This window comes from Dama dama, chromosome 29 (genome assembly GCF_033118175.1).
Source record: "Dama dama isolate Ldn47 chromosome 29, ASM3311817v1, whole genome shotgun sequence".
Classification (NCBI taxonomy): Eukaryota; Metazoa; Chordata; class Mammalia; order Artiodactyla; family Cervidae; genus Dama; species Dama dama.
The window spans coordinates 52,495,597-52,508,398 of record NC_083709.1 but is presented as its reverse complement, the minus strand read 5'-3'; the positions used below and the strand labels follow the sequence as shown (position 1 = coordinate 52,508,398).

The following is a 12,802-nucleotide window of genomic DNA, read 5'->3' as shown; positions in this document are numbered from 1 at the left end:
GCTCTTATGAGGTGTGCCCATCTTGGTGGGAATTGGTTAACACGATGAAGAGGTCATCTGAAGTTGAGGTACTGGTGCTAAAGGTGGACCCTCCAGACCTACAGTAGCCTGTGGAAGTCATCAAAACCAGAATCTCCTCGGGGGAGGAGGCCCTGTTGTGGGCAGGCCCAGGATGGAAGGAGGAAGAGAGGAGGGAGGGTGACAGGCTTGGAATGACAACTTTTGGCTAGAGAGGTGAGAAAGGGAGAAAAGCAAATGGTGGCACTAAAAATTTCCCATGCCTGTCCACGGCCAGCCAACTTGGAAACACTGATTCTCATGGACAAGTCACAAAATTAGGACATCCTATGACTGGAGCTTTTCATGTTCCTGATAGAGAATTGCTAGGTGACCTGGGATAAGCCACTGAACCAGAATGACATGTTTGTTTTGGAAGGGTGGGAGTAGATGTGGGCGATTTCCTCACATCCAAAAGAAAGAAAACTCAGGCCTCCAGCACTGGTATTTTATTCAAGTTTAAGCCACTCATAAAGCGAACTGATGTCCTGCTTTCTGCTTCCTTCCTTATGACCTTGTTAAAAAAAAAAAAAATCTCATCTTCAAACTTCTCTAGTTCCACCAACAGTAGAAAACTTCTATCAGTTACTATGATTGAAAACTTCCAGGTCAACTTTCATTGTAATTTGTACTGTCATTTCACCATGTCACTAACCACCAAACCAATGTCACAGTAACACACTGCCTAGAATTGCGCTGTCATATGGTAGCCATTAGCCACATGTGTTTATTTAACTAAAATTTAAAAAATTCCTTCCTCAAACACATGGGTCACATTTCAAAAGTCCAGCAGCAACATACAGCTTTTAACTACTGTATTAGTACAGATCATAGAACATTTCCATCACTGCCAAAAGTTCTAATGGACGGTGCTGGTTCAGAATATGAAATCCAAAGGCCTCCAACCAGCACTCAAAGCTAGCAGGCCACACTTCCAAAATTTCCTCTGCTTTCTCCAAACAATGGCACTTAGCTTTGTTTAGGCCAGACTCCTGTCCCTCCAACAAATTACATTCACCCCCGAAGATTCTGTGCCTGTGCCTATTCGATTCCCCATCACTGAGACACATGAGTAGATCAATCAACACACAGTCCCTGAACGAGTGGGATTTTCTGCCATGACAAAAAGCAATGAGGCATCTAAGAAATTTTTATCCCAGCAAAATGTTCTGCTAACAAACAAGTCCCAAAAAAGGACGTTTCCCCAGAAGACTGTAATGAGCTTTGTGCTCATCAGGATTTGCTAGAGAATTAAGTAAAATGCCACTCATACTGGCACTTTTTTTTTTTTTTCATATTGGCACTTAATATCAATTTGACTTATTTAATTTTTTCATGTGGGTCTCCTATTTTTTTTTTTTTTTCTTTTAAATAAACTGTATGGATATAGGAAGAAGGGACCAGGCCTTACATGCATTTCTTTTACATCTTCCTCTCCTATCCCACCTCCTTACCCAAACAGTGCAGAGATTGCAAACTGGCCCCCATGTGAGGACAAGATACAATTGATACACTTTGTTGCTTTTTTCAGAGTGGTTTTCTTTATTTTGTTTGGGGGGGGGGCTTTTTTTTTTTGGGTAGAAACAGAAAGTTTGCTTTATTTAGAAAACCAGCACCTGGGGAAACAGTGGATTCCTGTCCAGAAACCAACTGCAAAATTCTGCCAGACCATGAAGGTTTTTAAAGGGAGAATCATTCAGGGAAAGGGTCAGAATCTTTGTTATCGTCCACTGTGTACAGACTTCCTGAGTGTATTTTTTAATAATTTTGAGTCAGTTGCCAATCTTTCAACAGTTAGGAGTTTTACATCGGAATCCACATTCTTTATTTCTTGAAAAATCAGTTATCTGGCAACCCTGGGTAAGGCCTCACACAAAGGTTTATGAGCTAGTGCTTAAGGCCATCTGTCCCCTTCCACAGAAGGAATGTATCCTCTTGTTTACTATCTTCTCTCTGCTTGTTTTATTCCCTTATCGGCCTGGCCCCTGAGGCCTGTGCATTTACAATTCTTGCAGAAGATACCCAATAAATGAACTGAGAACAGAAACACCACACTCCTTAATAAAGCCAGGCAGCTCTTAATACCTGTCTTCATGGGCAACATGTTTGTTTTAAGCAGCTAAAATCAAAATTCTTATCTCAGTCATTAGCTAAAGGCATTAACCTTCCCAACTGATTTTAACTATTCTTCCTGGGCTTGCCAGGAACTGATAATGTATTAGAGAAATGGTCAACCGTAGGAACAAAAAGCAGTCAGCCTAAATAGTCACATGAAAATAATTGAGACTCAGAGAGCATAACTGTGTTCCATGAACTCTGAGTGTTCCCTAAAAACACGTGGACATCACAGCACTCATGATGCTGAGTGTTGCTGGCAGCTGCCCAATAAATCTTGATACAGAAAACCTAAACCCTCTCATTAACTCTAACCCTATATTGATTTCTCCTCTTCTGAACCTTTGTTACAGACTACTGTGTTCTAAAATTGTTTTCATGTCTTGGTGCTCCCACTCAATTTTAAGTTCCTTATAAACTCTTGTGATATTCTTCTCACACCTAGCACCCAAGATCAGGGTATTCTTAACCTGGACTGTCTTCAGTCACAGGCAAAATCCAATGGGTCATTTAAAGGAGCATACCCCATGGTCAAGGTTTCAAGACTGGGAAAGAAATTAATTTTAAGGTGTTTATAAAAGGGGCAATAGTTATGAAATGTATAGTGGGTTTGATGACACCAATCTAGTCTGTTATTATTCCCAGCTTTCTGTCAGCTGCGCACTTGCAGAGTATAAATCTGATGTCTTCATGAAGGTCATGGGTAAACATATGAAGCTACACAGGGACAGCTTATGCATCTTGTCGGTAAAGACTAAGTGAATAAGGAACAAAACTTCTACTCTTCAGGAACATTAGTCTAACCAGGTACAACCTTCTAATTATAATACTTTATCCATACTTTTCCACCTTGTCTGAAAGGATGCAACAAGAATATGCCAGCTATCTTTAAATCAAGATTCATTAAACTTGAGAATTCTCCTTATCTGCAACCAATTTAATGATTCTTTCATAACAGGAAGTGCAGTTAATTTGACATAAACTCCATCTTTATGAACCTTTGCAGTTTTGTAAAAGACACGCGTTTCTTCTCTAAATGTACATAGCTATACTAATTCATGCTCAAATTATGCTGAGGGACAGTTTCACGTCTGGTCTCCAGAACATACCTTTCCCTCATTTTTGAAAACAGGGATGATATTTGCTCATCTCCTGACTTTTGGTAAGTCTTCTAGTCTCCTAATTTTTCAAAGTTCACTCAGTGGTTTCCCTATTCTAGCTTCAAGTTCTTTTATCTGGGAAATGGTTTAACTGGGCCTAGAGACAAACACATCTGCAGCAGCTAATGTAACTCCTGCTATCAACTCTTATAAGGCCACCATTAACACCTCTGGTTTAAAGATCTTTTGCTTAATGTTAAAGAATTAAATTGAATAGTTTTAGCTGGGCCATTAACCTGTTAGCAAAGCAACACTTTTTCTCTACGTAATTCCTTCTTCTCATTTTGTACATCAACAGAAAAATTAACTGAGGGCTACAGTTCTAGGCATTGTGTTGTGCTGTGGTGCTTTTCTTATAAAAAGGCTAAACACCTCTTCTCTTGTTAATCTTCCTTTTAAAATCAGAGATCATTAAAAAGCTATGTCATCACACATGAAAAGACATCATTGTTTTTGTCCTCAAGTTTCCTGCATCTTCTCTTATTTATCAGAATCGTTTTCAGTCCTACAAAGTGATTTTTAGTTTTTATAACCTTCCCAATATGCTGAGCCAAATTTCTTGTTAGAGACATTCATCACAGAATCATACCTATAATATTATTGAAAACCTACTTTACTACTTCTTGGGCAAGATAGACTTGGCAGACTCCAAGTCACATTCCTTCTATCACTTGTGCATCACTAGAGAGCGCCTGTAAAGCAGAACAGAGTCAAGAATCACAGTGCATCTTGAAGCTGACTGAGAAAACTGCCTGAAAGTGATCTGAAGCAATGTCAGGCTGGCAGTCTGATGATCTCTGTGTTGGTCTCACGTTTGACTGAATTTACAAAGAGTCTTGGGTATGTCAGGTAGGATTTCATTTCCTACCTGTGCTTAAAAATAAATAATAATGTATTGCTGTCTCTGTTCAGATTTACACATTTTATAAGCTACAACATGACACATGAGAGCTTGTGAATATTTACCCTACCCTTCCCCATACACATCACCACTTTAGGTGGCAACTGCTCTGCTTATGCTTCTAGGTTTGGCTGAGTAGAAAAGTCAGAAGAAAAGATATGTCAGGAAAAAGCATATATTATTCCACATGAAAATGGAACAGGAAATATATCATGTAAGTTCCATGACCTGAATCTGTGGGTAGATCACATGGCTCATGTACTTTATGACAGAACTTCTTGCTAGCTATCCATTACAGAGTAAAATGCAAAAGGAAACATTAAGGTATAATAAACCTATGATACACAAACCATCTACTCCTAAGAGAGAAGGACAGCAAGGTCTTTTAAAAAGGTAAAATGTATAGTCAATTTAAAATCAGGAACAGTGGTGCTTGGGGACATATATTACCCAGTAATGCTTCTGAACATCAGCTTGGTTGCCAGGAACCAAGAATTTATTGAAGTCAAAGAGTAGTCAGGCAAGATATGTTGGGAAGTGTGGAAAGAGATTATTGTGAAATGGGCTGAAGACATGGAATCTGAGAGGCTTAGTAAGGGGTGCGATGAAATTTCATGTTAAAAATCTTTTTTAAGGGTGGAAAAAGTTTAAAATTTTGGTGCTAAGTAGGAAGTCGATTAAAAGATTCTATGGTAGACACAGAACACTTCACACACATAGGGCCTTCTTCTTAGGAAGGGTTTTCAAATAACTATTTTCTGTTGATGTTCTATCACAGTAACTGTGGTGGGCAGAAAAATGTCCCCCACCCCACCCCGAGATGTCCACACCCAAATCTTGGGATCTATGAATATACTATACTACATGACAACAAGGAGTAAGGGTGGAGAGGAAATTAAGGTTGCTAATCAGATGACTTTAAAATAAAGGGAGTATTCTGGATTATCCAGGGGGGCTCAATGTAATCACAAGCATGCTTTACAGCAGTGGTTCCCAACCTTTTTGGTACCAGGTACTGGCTTTGTGCAAGCAATTTTTCTAAGAACTGGGTGGGTGAGGGGTAAGATTTCAGGATAACTCAAGCAAAGCAGCTGCCTTGGTGGCTTAGTCGGTAAAAGAATCCATTTGCAATGCAAGAGACTGCCTGCAATATAGGAGACCCGGGTTTGATCCCTAGGTCAGGAAGTTCCCCTGGAGAGGGACACGGCAACCCACTCCAGTATTCTTGCCTGGAAAATCCCTTGGACAGAAGAGCCTGGCGGGCTACAGTTCATAGGGTCACAAAGAGTCGGATGGCATGACTGAGTGAGCAAACTACCATCAAGAGCATTACATTTATCGTGCACTTCATTTCTATTATTATTACATCAGTTCTACATCAGATCATCAGGCAAGTTAGATCCTGCAAGTTAGGGACTTATGATTTAAAGTATCAGAACTGGAACTTTCCTGGCAGTCCAGAGGTTAAGACTTATCTTCTAATGCAGGGGGTGCAGGTTCAATCTATGCTCAGAGAGTTAGGATCCCATAGGCCTCGGCAGCTCCCCCCCAAAGCAAAACATAAAATAGAAGCAATATTGCAACAAATTCAATGAAGAGTTTTAAAAAGTGTCAGAATGATAAGGCCTGATAAAGACTCAATTGGTCTTTCCTGGCTGCAAAGGAAATCATGACCTGGAGAACACAGGCAACCTCAAGAAGCTGGAAACAGCAAGAAAACGGATTCTTCCCTGGAGCCTCCAGAAAGGAAGGCAGTTCTGTGGACACTTGGCTCTCACCCAGTGAGACCTATGTCAGACTGGTGACCTACAGAACTGTAAGATAATAGATTTATGTTGTTTAAGCTGCAAACTTTCTGGTCATTTGTACCGAAAGAGGAAGCTAAGGCAGTAACTTCCATACAAATGCTTTGGAGGAAGCAAAGGCTTATGGCAATATTAGCATTCTAAGCAATAAAACAGTTCCTCTTTCTGAGCTGAAAAAAGAAAACAACACACTCATTCACCTTTTTATAGGTTTTCTCTTCATTTTGTTTCCCAGGTGCCGTGTCTCCATTCTCAGCAGCAGACGACATCTATAAGAAAGAAGTGGACCTATTTGAATTTAGAAGTTCTACATTGAAATACAATAGGCTAATAATATTGTTACCTAGAGAGTCTATTTCGGTTAATTACATTTTCGTTGTTATGGCTGTGGTCTCTAAGAAAGGAAAAAATTTCTCAAAATACTAAGAAAAAAAAAATTCTGTGTTCCCCAATCTTTCCAAAATAATGCTTTACTTATAAACCATTTCGGTAGCATACTTTACTCCATATGCTCTAAGAAAGGTGCCATGGAAGTCCAAGTCCAGATCATGTGTATAAGTTTCTTTCTACAAACTCTTAAACCCTTTTCTTCTGGTTATATATGTCTCCTGTAAAAATATCTGGAAAGTACCAAAAAATATGAATCACAACAAAACAATTACTCAGTTCTACTGCCCTTGGGCAACTCTACTACTCACATTTTGGTATATGTTTCCACCTTTTGTTCCATGTACTTTCATATGAAAAATATTATGATACCATCTTAATCCAGCACTTCTCACTGAACATTTATGTAATGAGCATTTTCCCATTTGAATATAAAAACCTCAGTGTAGGAATAATTTTTACTAGTTGCAAGAGACACCACTGTGTGAACACAATTGTGTGTTAATACTTTAGTTAACAATGCCAATACTGAACGACAGTTGATGTGGTTCAGGGGTTTTGTTTCCACAAATAATGTAATAGTAATGATTTTGTGCTTCTATCTTTGTCCAACTTCAGTGTTTTATTGAACTAGTTTCCCAGAATTATTAGGTCATTAAAAAAATTGAAAGTTCTTACCACATATTGCTAGATTTCTCTCCTAGAAGAATACACCCATTCACACTATCAGCAGTGAGTGGGAGCTAGTTTCATTACATGCTTTAACTATCTTTGCTAATTGGACAGGTAAAAGAAAGTACCTCCTGACTTTAATTTGCCTCTTTGAAAATTGTTAGTGAAGGTTAACATTGTTTATATGTCTTTTTTTTTTTTTTTAGCTCTCTGTATTTCTTCTTTCAGCTTTCCTATTATTTTGCTCACTGATCTATTGGGGTTTAGTGTCTTAAGTATTGACTTTTTACCTTTTTAGTGGTTTCCTTATTGGTGTTTAATGTATTAAGGTTATTAAGCTGCTTACAGCACATTATTAGTATCTTCCATGCTACTTTCTTTCAATTTGGTTTATAATTACAACATGGAGAAGTTTTACATTTTTATACTTAAAACTATTGACTGTCTTTGTGATTTATTCCAATGCTTTTAGATAAAAACTTTTTCATTGTGAGGTATCAGATATTTAAACATGTGTTCCTCTCATCTTTTAATAATAAGATTTTTGTCTATTCTAATTCATCTGACTTCTTAAAGTCAGTTACTTATGTGGTAAATAAGGGTAACGACATAATCAGAGAGCTGTGATATTTAAGGGCCACATCTTAAATTGCAATGAAGAGCATTCTATACACCACGGAGAAACTTCTGACTTTCTCATAAGCCTTTGAAGCACATTTTAAATCCTGGGCTTTTAATAAACAGTGTGGGTGAAGCCTAAGAACCTGCCAGCCATTTCTCTATACTGGAACAAAATGACTGCCACGAGCTGGATGTGACTAAAAACCACCCAAGAAAATGAAAGTATGGACCGCGGCAAGACAATCTCACCAGACCTATGACTGCCTCCCAACCCAAGCATTCTCTTAGATAAACGTTCAGTTTCATTCAATATGTCCATATTAGAATATAAAGTTTTCAAGGACAGATGTTTCATACACTACTGCTTCCCACTCTCTATGTGCTTAATTTATGAAAAGAATAATTGACTTTTCTAGTCTCTTCATGGTATTTTGGTGAGATGTGAATAATATATTAGTAGAATTAGAATATCTGATATGTTTTATAATACCAGGCTCAGGATAAAAACCAAACCCAATCCTGTATCATCCCTCTTGAAAGCTCAAATTACATAATCACTTTAAGAATATACAGGGAGTAATCGAATATTTGACCCCAATTTCTATATTAGGGTATGTTAGTGTAATTTAGTACATACTACTAATAATAAGTAAGAGTAGGATTTTCTTTAATCTTCAACTGTTTAATAGGGCCCACAGAATGAAAATCTCCGTAAAGAATGCCATTTCAGTAATTTCACTTTATCTAAGCCTTTGCAGCTTCTAAAACTGAAAAACTTCAAGAGCATAGCTGAAGGGACTTGAAAATACAACCTTAATGAGGAGTTGACAAATGGCATGAATGAAGGACAGATTATTAGATGGTTTTTATTATTTTGCAAATCATTCCTTACTGGACAGTAGGACAGAGGAGGAGAGAAATATGTAAACTTAATATATTAAAAAAAATAAAACAACAATTCCCTTTAGACAGTACAAAAGAGATAATAATGTTAAAGGGAGGCCATGAGATATCACCTGGGTTCAAAGTTGTTTTTTGTTTTTTCCCCTGAAGGATGATGTTTAACAAAGCCCACGTGGACCTATTCACCATGTAGGATATCCATGTAGGAGAGGCAAATGAGATGCTTGGGGATGCCCTGGTTAACTGTAAATGGTTATTAAAATGGTCACAGTGATAATTACAGTGGCTTCCCAGGTGCCTCAGTGGTAAAAGAATCCATCTGCCAAGATTCAGGAGAACTGGGTTCGATCCCTAGGTTGGGAAGAGCCCCTGGAGGAGGGCATGGCAACCCATTTCAACCCATTTCAGTATTCTTGCCTGGAGAATCCCATGGACAGAGGAGCCTGGCGGGCTATAGTCCTAGGGTTGCAAAGAGTTGTACAACTGTACAACTGAAGCGACTTACCATGAATGTGATAATTACTGTTTGTTCCTAGACTTGTAACGTTCTGAACTAGTTAAGGTACATCACTTATGTAATAACTATGGAAGCCAAGGTAAGTATGGATTAAAAATATTGTTTTTAAAAACATAATCATATATATTTCTACATATGAGTACAAGGAAGAAGGAAAGACATTCACAGAAGTACTGGTAAGTATCTATAGATGATGAGATTGTGAATGCTTTGTGTTTTCATTTTAATTTTTTGTTATATTGTCCAAGTATTCTGCAGTAAGCACTGGTACATTTAAAAGTAATGAAAACACTAACATGTGTCAAATATTTAACCACACACAGTAATTATCAGCAGAGACCATATTCTCCTGGTTCTGCCCCTTTCAGCATAACAACATCCACAAAATTTCCTCTTCCTATTTGCTTATTTTCTGTTTTTAATCTGATACTGTCAAAGTTAAAGGCCAAGAACTAGATACATGATTTATAGTATTTGTAAACATAATGAATCCACTGGAAATAATTAAAATATAGACTGTACTTCCTTACCTTTGTAAATGAAATGGCCAGTCATCTGTAGTTGGTGGTGCTGAGTGGCCTATTCATTGTTGAGACTGTTTCCCTTCCCAGGTTTCTGTTAAAATAGAAATCACTGGTCATTATTTATTCATACCTCTCTTTCGTCTCTCAGAAAGGATAAGAGGTGGCTACAGGGATATATATATACACTGCAGTCAGCTAAGGGGCCTTCCTGGTGACTCAGACAGTAAAGAAGCCGCCTGCAATGCGGGAGACCTGGGTTCGAACCCTGGGTTGGTAAGATCCCCGGAGAAGTGAAAGGCTACCCACTTCAGTATTCTTGCCTAGAGAATTCCACAGACAGGAGAGCCTGGCAGGCTACATGGGATCCCAAAGAGTCGGACATGACTGAGCAACTTTCATTCACTCACTCAAAATTAAAACAAAGGAAGCAATGTGTGTATAAATAAAGGGAAGATAAAGGTGAGGAACAAGATGGTGCCAGCAGTGATGATGGAACAAGATGGTGAGGAACAAAGAATGTGCACTATGTAATCCTGTAGAGTCATTGAATACCCTGGTCAGTCTCCCATTGATTCTGAGATTCCTAGTGGTCATAGCAGAGGAAGACATAATCAGTTACATAAATGCCCAATGCTCATAAGATAAAAACAAGTCAGTTGCTCAAATCAACCACATTGGGGATTGAGGCTGGACTGAACATTTCTCCTGTGGGGCTTCATGAAAGAGACCCCATGTGATGTGTGGATAATTTTTCACTATTATCCCTGTGATAAATCATGTGATTTTCATGAGGGTTGTTTCAATAACACAACTTCAAAGGAACGTTCAACAAACCGTTTCTCTTGTTATGTTTTTATACAAAAGAGATACTTGCTCATGGTAACCAATTTTAAAAACACAGAGAGTTTAAAATAAAAATGGGCTTCCCTGGTGGCTCAGATGGTGAAGCATCCACCTGCCATGCAGGAGACCTGAGTTCAATCCCTGGGTCAAGAGGATCCCCTGGAGAAGGGAATGGCAACTCACTCCAGGACTGAGGAGCCTGGTGGGCTACAGTCCATGGGGTCACAAGAGTCGGACAGGACTTAGCACCTCACACACACAGAAAGTAAAAGTGAATAAGGTTCCACCAGTATCTCCCCAATGAGATAATCAATGGGAACAGTTTGTTGACTATCCTCCCAAAATCTTACCTATCCTATACATACACATGAACACACTTATTTCAGCCATTTACTTTTATTGGCATTTTAAGTATATCTCTTCAGAAGGTCTATATTACGTATCTACCTCATTTACAAATAACTGCATTATTTCCACAAAATGGATGTACCATCATTGAAACAAACACTCCCTTATGGGAGTACATACGGACTGTTTCCAGAATGGGCTACTGTAACCAGAGAAGGAATAAACAGATTTATAACACCTTTAATGTTCTAGTGCTTTTATTTCTGTGGGAAAGAATCCTGGCAATCAATCCCAACTTGTAAAGTGCATTAAGTATTTGAAGGATCTTTGTTACACTCCTTTGTATAAAAAGGGTGAGGAAAATCAGTTCCATGATGCATGAGTATCTGCTTATTGACATACTAATCAGCACTGGATGTTGCCATATTTAAAATGTTTGCCAATTTGATGGGCAGAGAATGACACCTCAGTCACTTTAATTCACGTTCTTTTACCACTAATGGGCTTCCAGGTGGTGCTAGTGGTAAGGAAACCACCTGCCAAGGCAGGAGACATAAGAGACACGGGTTCGATCCCTGGCTTGGGAAGATCCCCTGGAGGAGGGGATGGCAACTCACTCCAGTATTCATTCCTGGAGAATCCCATGGACAGAGGAGTCTGTTGGGCTATAGTCCATAGGATTGCAAAGAGTCAGACATGACTAAAGTGATTTAGAACACACACCACTAATGAGGCCTGTTCTCTTCACAGGTTTACTGATGATTTCCATTTTCAGTTCACGTCCTTTGCTTATTTTTATACTGTGCTTTTATACCTTTCTTTTATAATCAATCTGTAAGATCTCCTGGTATATTAAACATTAACTCTGTCACATGAGCTGCAGGTATTGTTCATCTTTTGGTTCTGTTTATGGTGTCTTGTCAGGTAGACATTTTAAATATTTACATAGTCAAATCTACTTATTTTTCCTATATGGACTATGGATTTACTGTCTTACCTGGGAGAGTTTCTCCAAGTCTGGTGTTATACTACATGTATTCTCCTATATTTTCATCAAACATCTTTATAGTTCATTTTTTTAATCTTTTTATTTTTTTTTCATTTATTTTTATTAGTTGGAGGCTAATTACTTTACAATATTGTAGTGGGTTCTGTCATACATTGACATGAATCAGCCATGGAGTTACATGTATTCCCCATCCCGATCCCCCCTCCCACCTCCCTCTCCACCCGATTCCTCTGGGTCTTCCCAGTGCACCAGGCCCGAGCACTTGTCTCATGCATCCCACCTGGGCTGGTGACCTGTTTCACCATAGATAATATACGTGTTTCAATGCTGTTCTCTAGAAACATCCCACCCTCGCCTTCTCCCACAGAGTCCAAAAGTCTGTTGTGTACTTCTGTGTCTCTTTTTCTGTTTTGCATATAGGGTTATCATTACCATCTTTCTAGATTCCATATATATGTGTTAGTATACTGTAATGGTCTTTATCTTTCTGGCTTACTTCACTCTGTATAATGGGCTCCAGTTTCATCCATCTCATTAGAACTGATTCAAATGAATTCTTTTTAACGGCTGAGTAATATTCCACTGTGTATATGTACCACAGCTTCCTTATCCATTCGTCTGCTGATGGGCATCTAGGTTGCTTCCATGTCCTGGCTATTATAAACAGTGCTGCAATGAACATTGGGGTGCATGTGTCTCTTTCAGATCTGGTTTCCTCAGTGTGTATGCCCAGAAGTGGGATTGCTGGGTCATATGGCAGTTCTATTTCCAGTTTTTTAAGAAATCTCCACACTGTTCTCCATAGTGGCTGTACTAGTTTGCATTCCCACCAACAGTGTAAGAGGGTTCCCTTTTCTCCACACCCTCTCCAGCATTTATTGCTTGTAGACTTTTGGATAGCAGCCATCCTGACTGGCGTGTAATGGTACCTCATTGTGGT

General features: G+C 38.8%; 1 protein-coding gene across 3 annotated transcripts in view; it reads right to left on the bottom strand.

Moving 5' to 3' along the window:
• Positions 1-12,802, bottom strand: part of PIP5K1B (phosphatidylinositol-4-phosphate 5-kinase type 1 beta) — a 357,429-nt gene that overhangs the window by 204,319 nt on the left and 140,308 nt on the right. For all 3 annotated transcript variants that reach the window (XM_061132834.1, XM_061132832.1, XM_061132833.1), the window contains exons 2-3: positions 9,669-9,753; positions 6,239-6,307 (exon numbers count right to left, since the gene is read on the bottom strand). In XM_061132834.1, coding sequence (XP_060988817.1) covers positions 6,239-6,307 — 69 coding nt within the window. In that variant the 5' untranslated portion in view covers positions 9,669-9,753. The remainder of the gene's footprint in view (positions 1-6,238; positions 6,308-9,668; positions 9,754-12,802) is intronic.